The sequence below is a fragment of the Vigna unguiculata genome, chromosome 5 (genome assembly GCF_037176805.1).
Source record: "Vigna unguiculata cultivar grain cowpea cultivar isolate G323 ecotype 2 chromosome 5, ASM3717680v1, whole genome shotgun sequence".
Lineage (NCBI taxonomy): Eukaryota > Viridiplantae > Streptophyta > Magnoliopsida > Fabales > Fabaceae > Vigna > Vigna unguiculata.
This window is the reverse complement of record NC_140796.1, coordinates 8,180,401-8,200,815: the sequence shown is the minus strand read 5'-3', so window position 1 is coordinate 8,200,815 and position 20,415 is coordinate 8,180,401. Positions and strand designations below refer to the sequence as shown.

The window sequence follows — 20,415 nt, the reverse complement described above, 5'->3', positions numbered from 1 at the left end:
CAAATTACAATAAAATGTAAAAAACACAAAATAAATTTATAAAATAAATTAAAATTATTAAGGAAAGTAAATAAATTTGAATCATAAATAAATTAAAATGGTGATCCATATTGTAACAACCAACGTTAGATTAATAATTATTCCTATTTGTAGTGTTTAATTACATGATGACTACCAATTAAATGAATGTGTCTTGAGCAGTTAATTTTCACTGTCACGCTATATATTCAAACATTTCCTTTCATATGATAAATTGCCAGATAAAAGAATTGTTATTATGTATTGTTCATCGAGATTATAAGGTTATGTCTTTGATTATATATAGTTTCGAATCACATTATGAATATCTAATTAAGTGATTAATTAATTGGTTGGTTTGAATTGGATGTGGTGGCATGTTAATTAGGTATTGACGCATATATGTATGAGTTACGTATGACTCAAACCCCACATCGAGTTTGGTGTCCATTATATCATTTCCACTTGCAGAGGAGCCGTAGCATGCACTAACAACAATTAAAAACAATATTTCATGCATCATTCACATTCTCTTCTAACACAACACCCCCATTATAAAAACACACATCTCATGTGTCATTCATTCTTACCAAACTTTCTTCCTTATTTTCTTCATCAAAACAGGGAAAAAAGATGAGAGTGGCTCTTTATTTGGACACCATTTTCATCCCTTTGAGCCTCTTCATCACAGTGAGTTACCATGTCTATCTCTGCCACACCATCAAGAACAATCCTTCGCGCACAACTTACGGAATCGACAAGCTCAAAAGAACAACTTGGAGTCTTAACTTAAATCAGGTAAGTGCATATTTTTCTCACATTCATTGGAATGATATAATTCGTTAGAAATCTTACATCGACTAGAAATAAGATTAATTTACGATATATATTTGTGTGAAGGGTGATGCAAGCAAAGCTATGTTGACAGTGCAAAGCTTGAGGAACACTCTTATGTCTACAATACTCACAGCTTCTATAACCATTCTGATTAACCTGGGTTTGGCAGCTTTGAGCAACAACACCTACAATGCTAGCCATCTCTTGAGCAGTGGATTTTTCGGTTCTAAGTCGGATAAAACCTTTCTTTTGAAGTATGGATCAACGTCAATTTGTTTGGTGATGAGCTTCATGTTCAGTTCCATGGCGATAGGGTTTCTGATCGATGCCAATTTTCTGATGAATGCGTATGGGGAGTTTTTGTCAGGGGGTTACACACACACCATATTAGAAAGAGGGTTCACCTTAGCTCTTGTCGGAAGTAGGGTACTTTGTGTTGCTGTTCCTTTGATGCTGTGGATGCTGGGTCCAGTGGCAGTACTTATGGCTTCCTTGGTGTTGGTTTTTGTCCTTCATGAGTTGGACTTTGTCTGCAAATTCCCTCACAAACATAACCAATGTATCATTGCAAAATAAATTTGATTCTTTTGATATGAACGTGTTTACTCTGTTAATTTGATTCTTTGAAAAATTTTGACAAAATTTTCTTTTTTAAGAATGATTCATATAATAGAAATTCACGTTATATCTTTATTATATGTTTTAAATTTTCTGATCATTTACAATGAAAGGAAAAAGATAATGTGGTAATCACAATATATTAATTTAGTATTTTCTTGCGTTAATGTTTTCCAATTAATCTTTAATGATGTCATACTTCCCCACTCACATGTCAGTTACATGATTAGCATTACGCAACGCATTTAACTAAATTTTAAAACCAGAGGGATTAACAAAATTTGCGCAATTTTATGCGTAATGAAAAAAATAATAATAATCCAAGTTTCAAATAGAGAGATAGGAATCAGTAAACATTTAGAAATCAAAACTACAATTTGCTAACTCTACGTAAATTGATGATAAGATTAAAGAACGATTTTAAATTTTGGATGGATGGATGGAAATTAAAGAAAAACTTCATGAACAAAATCAAAACTATTTCATTTTGTAGTGATAAAAAATGATATCAAATCTTAAAAGAATGAAATAATTAAATATTCTAGACACTCAATCTAAAACTTGTTAACTTTATTAAAAAAATAAAATAAAATCTTACAATTTTATGTTAGAAAACAATTTTACATTATGTTAGATTTAGGAAAAGGAAAAACATACAAATTAGGGTTGGATACTTGTAATTATGTGTCGGGTGCACATAGAAAAGATAAAATGAGAGTGGTTGAGAATGCATATGTGTTGTGTGTAAAGTTGAGAACAAATTTCTGGGGCTATGGCAAAAGGTGTCATGTTAAACACCAACAATTTTAACACCAAAACAACCACAATATAATATTAAAAGAGAATCTAGATGATGAAATCAAAATTCTTAACTACTAACCAAGAAAATATGAATTATACACATAAAACTAAATTTCAAAGAACAAAGATTATAGAGAAAAATTGATTTTATTTTGTTTCAAAATTCTATCAGATTGAAATGTTTTTCTTTTATATTTTGTTTAGAGGTTTGAATTTGATTGTGAATGCCACGAGAACTAAAATCAAAAGGAGAAGAAAAGGAGAAAATGAGAGAGAGGAAAATTTAAAGAAAAGAGAAGAAGATATACATTCTGTATGTTTTTCTTCTTTAATGAATGAGAAAAGAAATAGCACAATGATATTATAACTTCTTTTTTTTTTTTTTACTCTCATTTTATTTTGATGTGACTTAGTGTTGGGTCATTGATTAATGTATCATTATCTTTTTTTTTTTAAATAATCAATGACTCATACTAAGTCACGTCAAAAAATAAATAATGACAATAAAAAAATAAAAGTCATAGTATCATTTTTCAAAGAAATATATACATAAATAAATTTTATTTTAAAAATATATATTTTAGGATAAACATGATAGTTTGTATTCGTTTTAGTGATTTGGAGATAAGTGCAAATGTCCCACAACCATAATTTCGAGAAGAGAAGAAAGTGTTAGGTGTAGGTCTAGATTGAGTATGAAAAGTCTAATATAGTGAAAATTAGGACATTTTTCAAACAATAAATAGAGGATATGTTTGCCACTTATCTATTCAAAGATATTTGTGATTCATGCATTAACTTCATTTTGTTTTCCACCTTTTATTTTTTTCTAAAAATACACTATCATCTTATTAGACACCGATACTTTAATATCATGTCAAATATATGATTTTCATAGAATCTTGAGGCAAATCTCAACAACTTTGGGCATTTGGATAAGTTATGGTTTAATTATTAGTATGAAACTACGAAATTTTTATTTTTTTTAAGGATAAATTATGTAAAAATCGAATTTAGATATTCCTCATAAAAGTTTCCTTAATTTTTTAACAACTTATGTATTTTATGCTATTTTAAAAACATTATTTAAGAGTGTGTTAAATGAAATAATTTTTTTAACACATACATTATATTTGATATATTTATTAAAGTAATTAAATTGTGATATAACATCATCTTTAAATTAGAATAAATGATTGGGTAGAAAATAAATATACAAATAAAAATAGGGAACCATGATTTGATATGATTAACATTTTTTTTAGCAATTAAAAACTGAGTCTATTACTACTAGAAGTTCTAAAATAATGTAAGATTCATTTTGCTAATCAGTTTTTTCATAAAAAAAATAAATCAAAATTGTTTTATTTCATTCATTTTTTATGAATCTATTTTATATTATTGATTGTATAAAAACATATAAGAATATATTAATTTGCATACGATAATGCTATTAAAATATTATCAAAAATAATTTTCCACCACACAAATTAACACCTTTGTAAAATTAAATTCCTATTACCGCAAGGAATAAAACTTTTAGCACTTTTTTGAATTTACCCTTAATAGTAATTTTAATAAAATGAAACATGATTTAAAGCTTTTAATATATATATATATATATATATAAATCATTAGATAATTAATTCTTTATACATAATATTATTATTATTATTATTATTAAGCAAATATATTTTTAAATCAAACATTATATTTATGTAAAGTAAAATTAGTTTAAATTTTATCTAAATAATATAGCTAAATTTATTACTAAAATAAATCATTAAATGAATACTAAATTTAGAGAAAAAAATAATTAATCTTTTGTTATTTGTCATGTTACATATGCTAACCATATGGTCATTTAGGAATTATTTTTGGCACCATAATAGATGTCACTTATAAGATTGAAATGAGCCTTGTACAACCATGTTATTCCTTGTTGATTAAACTTAGTGTGCTAAGAAGTCTTTTATTACAATCATTGATATCTGGTCATCTAAGAGGGTGTTATAAATATGAAGATACTCCAATTCTCAAAATTAACATTGAAATATCACAACAATATGATAATAAATCCACATTTAGTGTCACAATGAATACCTTCAAATAATTGCCTAGTAGTTTTAATGGGCATTTGAAAATAAGTTCAAATCACACCAATCTATATTTCGTTATTGTTTAGACGTGATACTTGGTTTAAGCGATTTTATTTTATTTGATTTAATCATGTGTTATCATATAATTAACTTTGTAAACATTACTATTATGCTAATTGTTTTGGACGTACGAATTGGTACTTAAGTAATTTCTCAAATCTTGCATTCTTTGTTCCAGCGTCCCAGTTTTTTTATTCAGTGGACCTGTTAAAGAAACTCAGGTGATGTTAGAGTCATTAACGGTTCAATTAGTAAAATCAATAAATGTCGTAATGAATGCCAGAGAAAAATGCCAACAATTATACTTTTAACGTGTATTTATAATTTTCTACATGAATTCGTGATTAGGATTGGTCTAATCATGATCCGATTACCGTTTAAATCTGATTAGTGATTAATTAACGTTAATAACAAAACTAATTAATAGACTTTAGCGTCGTTCGGTCAGGCCTCTGCCAAGCAGCATTAAGCCTAATTTGCATAAAAGGATACCAGGATAAAATCCTGGAGGTAGTCCAACTGCTGACATTGCAAGGGGAGTTTGACCGCACGGTCGTTGACATTGCACATATCTTTGTAAATGGATACCAGGGTGGAATCTTGAGGATAGTCCAACTGCTAGCATTGCTAGGGTCTTGCTCGACATCCAAGTGGTTGTTGATCGTGTTTTCTTTGAGGTACACGTTACATTAACACTAACAGACCACAATAGTCAATGAGTCATATCATAGTCCTTCATTCGCAACGACACATGTTCGCACTAATTAGACAAATCTTCTTTGAAACAATTTTAACTAACCGACCCATACTGTACATTAACCCTATTTTTTAGTATATTAGAAATTACTTAATTTTACTTTATAGACAAATTTATGGTATTAATTTAGAATTTTAATATTTTTAGTGCCACCGCTGACGGATCTTAATTGTGACATAGGAGCGCCATAACTTCCCCAATTTTTATTTATTTATTATTTTATATGTATTTTAAAATTAATTTTATATATTATTATATTATTTATATTAACTTTTTTATTTTCTTTTTTAAACTTCATGCATGATTTTTCCTTTTGTTTTCTTTCTTATATATCTTCATTTTTTTTTATCTTTTTATTTTTATTTTTATTTTTACTCTCAATCTCTCTCTTTATTTTTAAGATAAAATTGTATCAAGGTAAAATTAAAAAGTCAATAAATATTTCGGATCGATCAATTTCTTTCTTTTGAATAAATTTATTTTCTACTTTTTTATAAAGCAATTTGTTGTTTTCTTTGTATGTGATAAATTTACCTACTGTGTATCACTCGAATATGATAAATTTATCTTTTTTTAAATAGGTGATTAGTAATAAATTTATATTAAAAAAATTATAATAATGAGTAAAAAATTGATTCTTTCCTTTTCAAAAAGGAAGACTTTGCTAGATATGAAAAAAAAACGCATTTACGTGGATCAAACCTTAAAAATTTCATGTGAATCCATTAATTAAAGACGATCAAATTGAGAAACAACTTTCTAAAATTTTTATAATTAGATATAATAAATGTGAAAAAATAATAATTTAACACCCTTGAATTTTTTGTCCAATATTTGCCATTGATTGACATCATCTCGGTCAAATATTTTAGTGATCACTATTATATCATTTTAGATTTTGTTAATCCTAATTTATTAGTTTATTTAATATGATTAAACTAAACCTGCTTAATTTATGAACTATGTACTAAAATAATTAAAATTTAGTTGATAAATAATTTATGTAATCTAACAAAAACAAATTCTTATAAATTTTTAGAAGAAAATAAAAAATCACAGAACATGAAAATTTTAATGGCGATTTCATTTTAAAATAATTCAAAGCATTTATAAAATTTCACGTGATAGTTACATTTCCTAGGCATTGCTACAGTCCAAAGTTATGATAATTTTGACACCTTAACTTTACATTTTCCTTTTCTTTCCAATTTAACCTTTTTTTTTTTTCTTAGCACACGACACTGCCAAAACTTTTCAATACAAATGACACGACAACATCGCACGCCATGCGTATCCAAAACCATGTAGGCCAAAGATAAAGACGGTTTCTGAAACTTTGCTTCAAGCTTTTATACGTATAAAGGAATTCAATTTTCGACCCAAAATGACTTCAATTTTTCATTTTGGTATAAATTGCATTTGATAACTACAATTTCTCAACCTGGACTTTTCAAGCCTAATTTCATTGTAAAATTTAATGGTGCATGTTTCTTTTTCATGAGTACATTAAAACATCTTAACCAACTCTAACCCTACTAATTAAAAAGTCTCAAATTTTGACCATCCAATACTTATATTGAACAATCAACCTAACATTTAAAGTTCCAAATATATACATACTATTGAAATGATCAATATGCAAAGAAAATTTCTATTTCAATCTAACCTAACAAAAAACATGCTACGACCAACTAATCCAAATCATAATATATTTAATATTTCAATAATACTTAAAAAAATATCTCTCCTTATATGAAAATTGCTTAGATTCCAAAAGATAAGAAAAGAAATGGTAAATCACACCAAGCTTATAGAAACCTGATGAAAAACACCATATTAACTAAGATTCAAATATAATAAGTGTTCAAATTGCGAGAACGAAAATTCTCAACCGACATAATCAACAAAGAGTAAATTGTTTACAAATAAATTTGAATTACAAAGGCAAGAAAAATTACAAAAAAAAAAAAGTGAACTTGCTCTAAATTAAGATTCAATCGGATATAAGTTTTTAATTTTGTTTTTATCTAGTTAATAGGATTTTATTATAAAAAGATGATAGTTGAAAAGGAGATGAAAAGAAAAAATTTAAACGAAAGGTAGAAAGAGAAAATATACAAAATAAAACAAACAAACAAACAAAAAAGAAAATATGAAAAAATTTGTCATTATATCCATGTTCACACGATCAACAACTTTCTTCATTTCGATCACCTATGTAAATAAAAATAGTCATGAAATACAATTTTTTAAAAGTAAAAAAAATAAAAAATTATATTTTAAGTTTAGTTCAACTCTTACAAAATCAGTATATAAGTTAGACATGCATCTATTTGTTAAAAATTCATCTTATTTTTCAATCGTTACGATATCTTCAACAAATTTATTGTACTAAAGACATATTTATCTTAAATGATCTTATATAGTGTGATATAATAAATCTAACAAATAATAAAATTTGTTATTAGGATAGATTTCGGATTATTCTAATATTATTTTAATAATCAAACTTTAAACTTAATTTTTCAAAATTGATTTATTTGCATCTATTTGTATAATGAAAATTCATCTTATCAATGATTAGTTGATGTAGGATGAACAGTTAAAAGAAAAAAAAATGCAAAGAAACTTCCATGAAAGAAAGAATGACTTCACATAACTTGACTTGCCTATAAGAATATGCATCGCCAAACCACCAGCAATTAATTCACACTTCACATCAAAAAATTACCATTATATATGTATTGAAGAAAAGAAACATGTAAGAGGTAGGTGAATCATGCAAAACAAATTTAAAGATGTTTCATGTCTTTGAATTCAAACAACTGGACCAAGTTTTTCCTCAGGTCAGTGTGAACACTCCCATTTTTCTAAAAGATAATGCTAAATTTTTTGCTGGTAAAAGAGTCTACACTTACTAACCTTGCAAAACGTTATACACAATGGGTCCACCAAAAATTCAATACTTTTGTCTTCTAAATAAATGCTACAAAATTATTTCTCATTTTTTCTTTCTTTCCCAATTTGACTCTTCAGAATTGACACCTATTCAACATTCATTTCTAAATCAATATTAATTTCAAATGTAATATTAAGATAATATCATACATCAGTATCATTCTATCAACATCATATTAGTTAAATAAATAAATATATATAAGTAACGTATCATTCGTTAAAGTGACATCGAATTATTTTATTTAAGTATGATTTCGAGTTTTGAATCTTACCATGTAAACAACACGCTTAAAATAAAAGTTTCACGGAAAATAGTGAACAAGTTTCCCGATAAGATTAAAAGAATAAATGGTTTTAATTCTTTTTTTAATTATTTATATACACATGCATTTAAAAAAATATTTTTCTAAAATTGAGGAAGATAGAAAGTATCATATTTTCACTATAAAAAAAAATAATTTTATTTGTGCAAAAAGTAGACCCAGACACTTTTATAGATAGTGATTCACGGTGTGAACACATTCTAAAAGATCCACGTTGCTGTTCACTAGTGACCACTATTTCCGACCAACCTAAAAGTTGATAATAATTGTGCTTTAAGGATGAAAGTTTAGTCTTGCACATATAGTTAGAATATAGAAGAAAAATAGACAGAAACGATAGGTAAAAGATAAAAGTGAGAAATAAAACTTAATCATGAATTTAAAATAGATAGCTATAATTAGATTTAGGTTAAATAGACTTTTTTATTTTAATATTGCGATGATTTTTTTTTTTAATTTTGTTACATTGTTTTAAAGATATTTTAATTAGTTAATTCAATAAAGTAATTAATAATTAAACTATTTTGGAGAAAATTTATATATATGATCTTAGATATCCAACAATGTTAATTATTAAATTTGATTATGAATAATGCGTATCTAATATAAAGACTAAAAACAAATTAATTATACCTGGTCACTCTTATAGAATTTGGAATGTGGGTAATTAATACGATTATCTAAACTCACTCTAAAAATTAGATATGTTTTATATCTTTAGTCAAACTCTAACTCGTTCTAGATTCTCTTCACTTTTGGATCCAATTTCGAACACGTAATCCAAAACAATATGAAATTAATTCTAGATAGGTTCTAACAACCAACACAACTCATCCGTAGTCACCCACAAAGTAAAAACAAAATTCATCACTCTATATTTTAAATCATTATTGCATTTTTTTTATATAGTATTTACAAGTATCTTTTCCAAAGATAATATTTTTCGGGAGATATAATTATTACAGTTACTCAACATAATTGACGACACTAATTCTAAGCAAAACAATATTAATCAAATTTATAAAAAAATAGAACATTTTAGTGACATTTTTTTTACGGGTGGATGAAATTTATTCAAAATAAAAAGTTATGTGGGTTATATATACTTCTTATTAATAAGATTCACTAATTATTTAGTTTTCAATAAATTTTAATTAACAAATATAGTATATATATATATATATATATATATATATATATATATATATATATATATATATATATATATATATATATATATATATATATATATATATATATATATATATATATATATATATATATAATACTATCCACACGCACAAAAAAAATGCGTTTAAAATTTGTGTGCATACACATGATGCATGTATGTGGACATACGCTATCCATGCAAAAATATACATTATCAGCATATTAAAAACCTAACCAATTGCATAATTATTTGTTAAAATTATTACTAAATATTTGAAAAAAAATATTTTGCCTTCTAATTTTCTAACTTTGTCCCCCTTAATTTTACTACTCTTACTTCTTTAAAAGATTGATTGAGTGATATCTAAATAATTTGTAATTAAAATTTGAAATTAAAACTCTTAATTCCTAATCATAAATAGGGATGGCAACGGGGCGGGGCGGGGACGGGTTTCGCTATCCCATACCCATCCCCGCATAAAAAATTCATCCCCATCCCCATACCCAAACCCAACGGGTATCAAACTTTTTTCCCATCCCCATCTCCATCGGGTAACGGGTATAATCTCGTACCCATACCCGTACCCGTGTTCTAACTACTTCAATATTAATTTTTATAAAAGAAAAAAAATTATAGTAAAGAAAACATAATATTATGAAATATTCAATATTAGGAGGATTTTCTTCGATGTCAAATACCTTAAAATAAATTATAATTGTTTACATTTTATATTAGAATACCAAATAAAATTTCATGTGAACCAAAACATTTGTTAAATTTGCAAACTACAACAATGATGAACTTAGTTGATAAAATTAAAAAATATTTCAAAAAAATATAAAAGGAAAACAAATATTTAAATTAAAATATATTTTAAATGTTTGTTTACTTCAATTTTTTAAATTCTAATGAATATCTTTTTTATACACTAATAAAAGTTATAATATATCACTTGATCAAAATGACACAAAGAATAAATAATAAACATAATAATAAAAGGAAAACAAATATTCAAATTAAAATATATTTTAAATGTTTGTTTACTTCAATTTTTTAAATTATAATGAATCTCTTTTTTATACACTAATAAAAGTTATAATACATCACTTGATCAAAATGACACAAAGAACAAATAATAAACATAATAATAAAATTTTGACATAGATTTTGTATCTTTTGAACTTCAATATATGTTGGATAGTGACAAAAAAATATTCATAGCAATTACATTAAATTTTTATATTGTAGTAAATAAAAGTTATTTATACAATTAAAGTGGAAAAAATTACAGTATGATTAATAGTGAGTTATAAAATAACAAATAATTAGATAGAATATATCGAAATATTATTCTACATGATGAAAATAAACAATAAATAAAAATATTAAAAGACTAACAAATGTGTGTTTTAGAAATAATTTGAGAGACTATCGAAAGAAATCGCACAAAGGAAATCAAATGTATAATTAAGGTATGATAAAATGAAAAATACCTTACAGAACTAATTATTAAATTATGTTTGAAGTGGTTAAAATTAAATCATTAGTGACCAAAAAATTTGTCATTAAATTACATATAAATTAGTAATTAAATTGGTCACTAAATCAAGTACAAATCCGATCATTGAATCGGTCACTAATTTAGTCATTGATTCAGACAATAAATCAACTACTACCACCAATGACGAAAAATAGTGACTGATATGGGTTACTGACTAAATCAGTCACCATTTCATGTTTTTCTTGTAGTGAATTATCATATACTATTCCTAAATATCATTATATATATATATATATATATATATATATATATATATATATATATATATATATATATAAAATTTTAACCACTTCAAACAGAATTTAAAGTGAAAAAATTACATTATGATTAATAATGAGTTATAAAATAAAAAATAATTAGATAGAATATATCGAAATATTATTCTACATGATGAAAATAAAAAAAATAAATAAAAATATTAAAAAACTAACAAATGTGTGTTTTAGAAATAATTTGAGAGACTATCGAAAAAAATCACACAAAGGAAATCAAATGTATAACTAAGGTATGATAAGACGAAAAATATCTTAGAGAATTAAGAAAACTTTTCAAATATTAACATATAATTAATGGTTGAAAAATAACGAAAATTATTTTAATGAAACAAAAGAGTTCTTCAAATTAAACAAAAATTAATAATAATAATAATAATAAGTAAAGAATTTTTTTATATTATCTTAAATTGAGAGTATAAACATTCTCATGTGAAAGAAAAATTTATAATAAATAAAAATATTAAAAAATAATATAAATATTCAAATGTGAGGCATAATTTTTTTTTAATTAACATACATCATTTTAACATAATTACATAAAGGTTATGATAAGATAAAAAATATATTGGAGATGAGAATGAGTTTCATGACAAATGAAATAATTAAAAGAAATAAAAAATAGAAAAAAAAAAATATATATATATATAGGGGTTACTTGATTAATTGTGAATATTTTAATAATTTAAACGAGAATGGAGATATGGCGGGGACGGGTATTATGGCGGGTATATGTACATCCCCATACCCATCCCCATACCCAATTAAAAAAGTCGGGGATTCCCCATACCCATACCCATACCCAGTCAATGCGGGGATTCCCCGTCAAAACGGGGACGGGTTCGGGCAATACCCACGGGGACGGGTTTATTTGCCATCTCTAATCATAAATTACTTTCTATTTATTATTTTTATTCTAATTTAATGAATAAGAACAATGAAAACAACCTTTCAATGGGTCTCTTTAGCCACATATTTAAAGAGTATCCTTTAAATGAAGATAAATGAAATATGTTTTGCTTTTATCAGGAATCTCTTTGATGAATATGCATAGAAAAGTGATATTTATAGAAATAGCAACAATACATAACTTTGTATAACAAAAGCCAATTCCGATGATAAAGTAGAGGATTGGAGTGAATATTGCTCCCTATAAATTAGATGGAAAATGATATTTTAACAAAATTTTGTTTGATAAATTTTAATAAATAATTAATTTTGATAAACAAAAAATTAAACTTTATTATTTTATTTTTTAACTTTCATAAAAAAAATTCTATTTAATAACTTTATAAAAAAAATTATAAAAAAGTCATTTTCAAAATTGGATATCAAACCTTAATTACAATAAAACATGCCATCTCTATCACCTTTTTATTGCTGGCTTTATATATCCCCTATTCCAAAAACATATGCATTGAACCTACCCTTAACCTTTTTCCAAGTGACCCCAACCATCTATTCATTGTGCATGTTGCTTTCACCTCACTTTTCATTTAACCACATATAAACAACAAGAAAACCATTATCTTCTTACACAAAAATGAAATAAATGAAAGTTCAAAATACTCATTTTTTCTTACATGAAAAATTAATTAATCAGTTCATTCCCACTGATTAAATAAATTAACTTATGTTCGCTGATGAAACGAGTCAAAACATTGTTCTTTTCTCATTCATACGAAATGCCAATATTGAGAATAAAAAGATGGGTTCCACTACTGCTACTATACTACCAATTTCTAAGAAAAGTACTATATATATTACACAGTTTGTTTTTGCATAGCTTCACTGAAATAAAGCTTGAAATAGGAAAAAAAGTGGGAAACTATCTAAATTCAAAGAAGTGTTCAAAGACATCATCAAAGACATCAGGAATGTCGACAGCCTTGTACTCTGAGTCAAGTGTTGAAGATGATAGAGTGACATGCTTTGGTGAACCATCAAAGGTGAGGTCAGAAGAGATGAGGTAATCATTGGAGGAAGTTGAGGGAGGAATCTCTTCCTTGCATTCCCTTTTCACAGATGAAGAAGGGAAGGAAGATGAGAGAAAGGGACAATCTTGTTTTGATGGGGTAGGGAAGGAGTTGTTGAAGCTAAGAAACTTGGAAGAAGATGAGGGAGACATAGGATCAAGTATGATCTCAGGGTTTGTCAAACTCTTGCAACTGTGCTCACCATAGTAAATTGTCTTGTACAAGATTGGATCCTCTTGAACTCTTTGCACCTGCTTTGTTGCTTGGCAACCCTGGTCTCTGTGAGTGCACCTATAGTAGTTCCTGCAAATTCAAACCACAACACTTCAATTTTTCCATAAACTCCTACAAAACCTTAACTCATATATGATTATGTTATGATCATATATATATATATATATATATATATATATATATATATATATATATATGTATATACCTTGGGAATTTGGCATTGAGGATCTCTTTTTGACCATACTTCCTCCATTGGTGGCCATCATCGATTGGAGCTTTAGACTCCTTCTCTCTTGTTTGTTCAGTTCTTCTGCAGACATGAATTGCAAATTCAGATAAACTTTTTTTAATTGGTTCTCATAAAAACCAAAACCAATCGCAGTGTCTGCAACAATCATTTTCTTACTGTGCCAAACAGACATAATAATCAAAGGTAAAGACAAAGAAACAAAGACTATTAGACAGGGTCTACCTAAAAACACCACAGTACTTCACCACATGTTTTATATGTATATATGAACAATAATTCACGGGGTCCAATATTACGCACACGTAAGGGTAAAGTCACACGTTATCAAAATTAAAGAGACACTAAATTAGCAAATCTAATCAATTAAATTGAAGGTATTGATTAGTTAGTTAGTTAGTTAATTAATTAATTACCTTCTCTTGTAGCACCCCCTTCGAGCTTTAACTGTGGAGTTCTTGCAATTGCTCTCTTGAGAGTCCTCGAGTTTGGGAGAGTCCCAAAGCTGAACATTGGAGACATCGTCGTGAAATTCAGAAGTGGTGTTGCTGGTGTTCAAGAGCAAGAGGGAGTTGGTGAAGGACATGAGCACCTCCTTCACGAGTTTCTTTGCTGAAGAAAGATCTTCACCATTCCCATTGATGACACTCCTGAGCTGTGTAGCAGAATCACGACCTCTGAGAAGCTCCTCGATTGCTTTCTTACGACTAGTAGAACCGCTAAGGTTGTCCATGTTCCTACCGATCTCAGAAACTTCGACGGAACACCCTCACAAATTCGACCTTGTTTCTTGGTTAGGTTTTGTTTTATCACTCACACATTCATACTCAACTCAGCTATGTATTTTACACGGGAGAGGCATTATATACGAGGAAAAATAAAATCAAAAGAGGCAGCAAGTTGTCGCAATGCGCACATGCCCGATGTTCAAAGGAACCTTGGCACGAAAATTCCAACACCTTTCAACATGAACATGAACCCCCACCGCAATGTGTGCGCGTGAACAACACAGCGACTAGAATTATGCCACCTGTAACTATCTAGAATGGGGCTTCGGGGTGGAACGTGAGAAGGAGGATAGTGCGTGGGTTACTCTTAGGAGAGAGAAGATGACGTCAAAGGCATTGCGTTGGCGAGATGTCATAGCACAGGTGGCGGGATCTGATTGGTGGTGATTGGGAAATGGAAAGACTGTTGTACCCTTTCTGAGTATTTTTTGTGTGAAAAAATGAATTCATTGGATAAGGATCACAGGTAGCATTTATTAAGATAATGTTGAACCATGATGAGAAGTATCTGTTTCCAACGCTTGGGTTTCATCCTCACTGAAATGGGCCAGGATCTATATGGGTCATTATTTTTTAAGTACTAAATTTTCTTTGAGAAAAGGGTTTAAAAATATATTTATTTTAAAGAAAACTTTGTTTACATATATAAATAAATAAGTTAACTTATTATAAAATTTGGATAATTATAATTTAAACTATTGATATTAACTTTGTGATTCAATATAATTGAATTATAAGTCTCAAAACTAAAAAAAAAAACTTATATTTTTACAATGAATAAGAACGAAAAAAAAAACTATAAATTCATTGTTATTTATCTTCATGTGTTAATTAAAAATTAAAAGTATTAACACACAAAATATGTAATATATATATATATATATATATATATATATATATATTGGTTGAGAGAAAGACAATTGTTTTTTTTTTTCTTTTTGCATTTAGAAGTAATGTTTTTATTAAGTGAAAAAATTGTATTTTAAACTTCAAAATTTAATTATTGTGTATAATTTATTGCTACATTCAGTAGAAGAAGTTAATTACAAGATACAAACTATCAAAACAATGTTCGTATTTTAATTTGTATTTTATAAGTGAATAAATTGTACTTTAATTTAAACCTCAAACTTTAAAAACAATGTTCATATTTAATTTTTTTTATTTCTTAATTGAAGAGAAGTTATAAGATTCAATTAAGGACACATTCTAGTGAAATTTGGCGTGGATGCTTAAATATATGTGCATTCTAAGTCCCATAAAATTAAAAAAAAAAAAAATCATTAGCAATCTTACATTGTCGTTGTGGATGTTCTAAGCAAAATTATCTCCTAAATTTTATAATTTTTTTTTTTGGTATAAAACAAAAAGTAAGTAAATGATCCCTTAAACCTTATAAGTTATATTTTATTGAAACATAGAAAACTAAAATAAATCTTCAAAATTCTATTAAGTCTCTACAATTATATATTTTCATTACTTTAGTTTATGATTGGTAAACTTAAGCGAAAATAGTAATATGTGTTTAGTAATTAAAACAAATTAATATATTACCCACTTAAATAAAAATTATTTAATTTCAAATACAACATGATAAAGATGTATAATTTTAGAGACTTATTCACATAAAAATAAACACAATATTAAACATAGCATATTGTTACATTTTTTAGGACTCAATTAACAAATTATTTCATAACATTTATTGACAGGGGTGTGTCTTTTATATGATTCTTAATATTTTTAGAAATTAACGTTTAATTTTCAGTTAATAAATCATTAGATTATAGAAAAAGAGTAACCATTAATAAAGTAGAAATATTTTATTTGCTTAAATTGCAATGTGTATACAAATAGAAATTTTTATAAATTTAACAGCGAAGAATGTGCCAATTGGTTGATAATTAATTGATACATTTGATCAGAATTCTGAATAAAATAATAATGTGATCTAAAATTTTTAATAATTATTTAGTGTAGAATAATAACAACATGCTAAAAAAAAATTCTATTCCATCCCCAGTTTAGATTCAGTCCCTTATTCATGGCATCGCACGTGACCACAAGAGCTAACTATTTGATAATCACGTGCCCTCTCCGCAAATCTAGCTTCAGTTTGTTTGTTTTTTTAATTAATAAACAACATTTCTATTCTTTTATGGAAAACGATTAATTATGCTCTAGAAAATAAAAATTTTAAATTTAAAACACTCTTTTTCAAAGTTTGAAATCATAATTAAATTAAATCAATTAATGCAATCTTCAATTATAACAATTTTGTTTAATATCTATACCAATGAAATTAAAGATAATATCAACTAATATATAAAAGAATATAAATTTATTAATTAATATGTTTTTAGTCTTCAATTTGGATATGAAATAAATTTGTATCTATGATAAATTTTAATTTAATTTTGTTTTCAAATTTTAGAAATAAATCAGTATAGTCTTTTAATTTAATTATGTTAAATTTTGTTACTTGTCAAATAAGTTTTAAGTTGACGTTTATGTTGTTTACATTATTTATTTGTATTGTTTACATTATTTGACATGTTCTGAAACACCATTTAACAAACTCAACAAAATTAATGTTATTAAATTAAAAAAATTATATCGATTTATTTTTAAAATGTAAGAATATATATATATATTTATATATTTATATAAAAGTTTGGAACAAGAATAATTTTAATTTCGTTATCTAAATTTAAAAATAAAAATATATTTAATCTTTAAAAATTTATCTTATATAATTTAAGGTTTAGGTTTATTGTGTAATTTAATAATCTCACATGATCTTTGAGATTATAAAAATGAAATTGAGGTTTCTCTAATGGTTCTAGAGTTCCAAACAAACAAAAGGTTGGTAATGGTTGATATGAATTGAAGAAAAGATAAGTGTGAACGAACAATTTTTTTGTTTTTTTTCAATACTTGTTTTAACACTCAATGTTATAAAGTTGAATTAAGGAGATTCAAAAAGTCAAGGGGAAGCATTCAAAAGAGAAAGCGACATGGAATGAAATATTTTAGATCAAGTAGATTGTAAGTTCATTGATGGTGAAGAATTAAGTAGTGTTAATTAAGGTATATCCACCATGCCACTCTTTTAAATAATTTTACTTAATTATAAACTAATGCATTGTTAGGGAATGAGACACGTGCTAAGCACTATTTTATTAGTCCAATCAAATCGTACTTCGTTGCTTGCTAGATTCGATTTACATCATTATTATCTATGCTATCGCGTTTTACGAGGCTAAACTAAACACATTATTTATGCACGTTTATCAAAAATTTAAATTTCAATCATTTTTCATAAAAATAAAATAAATCAATTCCCTAGAAAAGAAGATAACATGAAGAAGTATGATGTCCATTTTTTGTCATAGGTAAACGTTTGCTTTGACATGGGGTAAGTTGTAGAAACTTCATGTACAGTTATGTTACTGTACTTATTTAAACAACTAACAATGTCTGAAATTCACTAAAACAAGTTTTATGAAAGAAATTTTATAAATTGAAATTAACTTTAATTTATAAAAATTATATCATATAATTCTTTTAATTTTCAGTTTAATTACTCTTTTGATTCATTTTTTTGTCTAAACATGTCAAATTGGTCATCCAATTTTATTAAATTTCAATTTGGTCATAATTTTTAAAAAATTGATATATGTTCGTTAAATTTTTTGAAACGAATAAATAATTTTTTGTTAAAATTGACACTATTATTATGTTAATTACATTAATAAAACAAATTATCCTTATTAGCAACTTCAATTTTGATATAAAATCATTGATCTGTTTCAAAAAATTTAACAAAAAAAATTAAATTACATCATTTTTAAAAAAAATCAAGACAAAATTGAAACTTAAAAAAATTAGAGGATCAATTTGATATTTTTAGACAAAAATAAGGACCTAAAGAGTAATTAAACCTTAATTTTTATATCCTTAAACAATCTACAAACTAATTTTAATTTATATAATTTTTTTATATATTTTGTCTTCTGAAAAGTCTTGTAGAAAGTTGTTCCAAGCAAATCCTAAATCAATACAAATTGAAAAATGTGGGAAATTGCACATAATCTCGCTAAAGATAGGATTTTCTTGGATATGTATTTAATTATTTATAATATATAATATAACACTTATACTACGATTAACAAACCAAACGTATATTATGATTCAAACATGTTAAGCCACTTAAGTTATGTTGGATATGTTGTTTAAGTTAGTTATTATTGTTATTAAATGAAAAATGGGAGTGTTTGATGAAAATGTGTAAGGCCCATTAAAAACATTTCCATTTCTCCCTGCCCTATATTTTAAGGGACTTTCCTGGTAAGTGGGCCTAAGGGCTGACCCAGTAGATAAAAACCATATTTCGTTGCTCTAAGCCTCACTTTTCGCTCATTTTCACAGAACCTAGGTTTGCAGTCGTCAACCCCTCTGCTAGGGTTTATTCACAGTCACGTTGAGCTAAGGGAGATTGCTACTCCATGTAAGTATTCCTTCTTGTTTGTGCTGGTCCCTCTTCACCTTATCAAAACTTCAGTTGAGAGCCTCTACTAACTCCATCTCCTGGTTTTGTCTCACTCTGTTTTCAGCCCCATAGTTCGTCCTTAGAGCCGCGGTGCCCGTGGTCGTGCCGCCAGGACCTCTACTAAGCTTTTCTAGGTACGGGAAAGTTAGAGTTTTGGAGTCTTGAACGATTTTCTGGCGAGTTTGATGTTTGTTTGGTATTGCATGAACTGTACGTTTGTGATGAATGTATGAACGATCTTGGACTGTTGCTTGGGTATGGATATATGACTGTTGTAGGAAAGGCAGTGACAGGATCTGTCAATCTCGCCCAGGCTAGAGTAACTCGCCCAGGCGAGACTTGCAGGAGCAACCAGGATTTCGCGAACCCTCGCCCAGGCCGAGGACTCTGGTTTTGAGCGAGGCCAGTCTCGCTCAGGCGAGAGCCACTCGCCTAAGCGAGGAAGAGTGAAGGTCTGGTATACTGTCATGGTCTAGCCCAGGCGAGGGACGCCACTTTTGGGCGAGAGGTTGTCTCGCCCAGGCGAGCCAGGACTCGCCTAAGCGAGCCTGCGAGGAAATCTCAGCATTGGTCGCGATCTCGCCTAAGCGAGGGTCTATCGCCTAAGCGAGGATACCCCTCTCGCCTGAGCGAGAGCTCTTGGCTTGAGCGAGATATGCTGCAGGTTGGATAACTCTCTTAAATTGGTAATTGGATTGTTGGTTATGATGTGTTTTGTATGTGGTGTTAAGTTTGTGAATTGAAAGGCATGGTATGATTTGTGTTATAAATTGTATAAATGATTATGCATGTTGGGAGGAGATTATATGTAGGGGAATTGTGAGCTTGGCATGATTTCTACATGAATTGTACATGAGAAGTTGGATACATATGTATGTGCGTGTGGTCACAAACCTGGCATGAGTAACAATGGATCTTGACAGTTGGTAAATGTTTGGTATGGTTTTGGCATGAGGAGAAACACTTTACTCATGATTGGGAATAACGAGTTGGTAATGATTCAACATATGAGAAATGAGGGTTTGGTTATGGATTTTGGTTTGAAATCTTATGTGCAACGTATGTGTAAATTATTGACTGTTTATGTGTGTTGGTTCGTGTCAGTGCTTAATTCCTTGGAGTCTCTAGGTGAGACTTTCAGGG

At 27.5% G+C, this 20,415-nt stretch overlaps 2 protein-coding genes across 2 annotated transcripts; one reads left to right on the top strand and one right to left on the bottom strand.

Annotated features, from left to right (window-relative positions):
• Positions 1-591: 591 nt before the first annotated feature.
• LOC114185689 (transmembrane protein, putative (Protein of unknown function, DUF599)) lies at positions 592-1,448 on the top strand. Its single transcript, XM_028073561.2, has 2 exons — positions 592-816; positions 919-1,448. Exons 1-2 carry the CDS (start codon positions 652-654, stop codon positions 1,429-1,431), a joined length of 678 nt encoding a protein of 225 aa, XP_027929362.1. The 5' UTR covers positions 592-651; the 3' UTR covers positions 1,432-1,448.
• An 11,671-nt stretch (positions 1,449-13,119) lies between these two features.
• LOC114183428 (WRKY DNA-binding transcription factor 70-like) lies at positions 13,120-14,784 on the bottom strand. The gene is made up of 3 exons (XM_028070449.2): positions 14,349-14,784; positions 13,891-13,995; positions 13,120-13,754 (listed from the first exon to the last, which is right to left on the bottom strand). Exons 1-3 carry the CDS (start codon positions 14,663-14,665, stop codon positions 13,304-13,306), a joined length of 873 nt encoding a protein of 290 aa, XP_027926250.1. The 5' UTR covers positions 14,666-14,784; the 3' UTR covers positions 13,120-13,303.
• Positions 14,785-20,415: the final 5,631 nt, after the last annotated feature.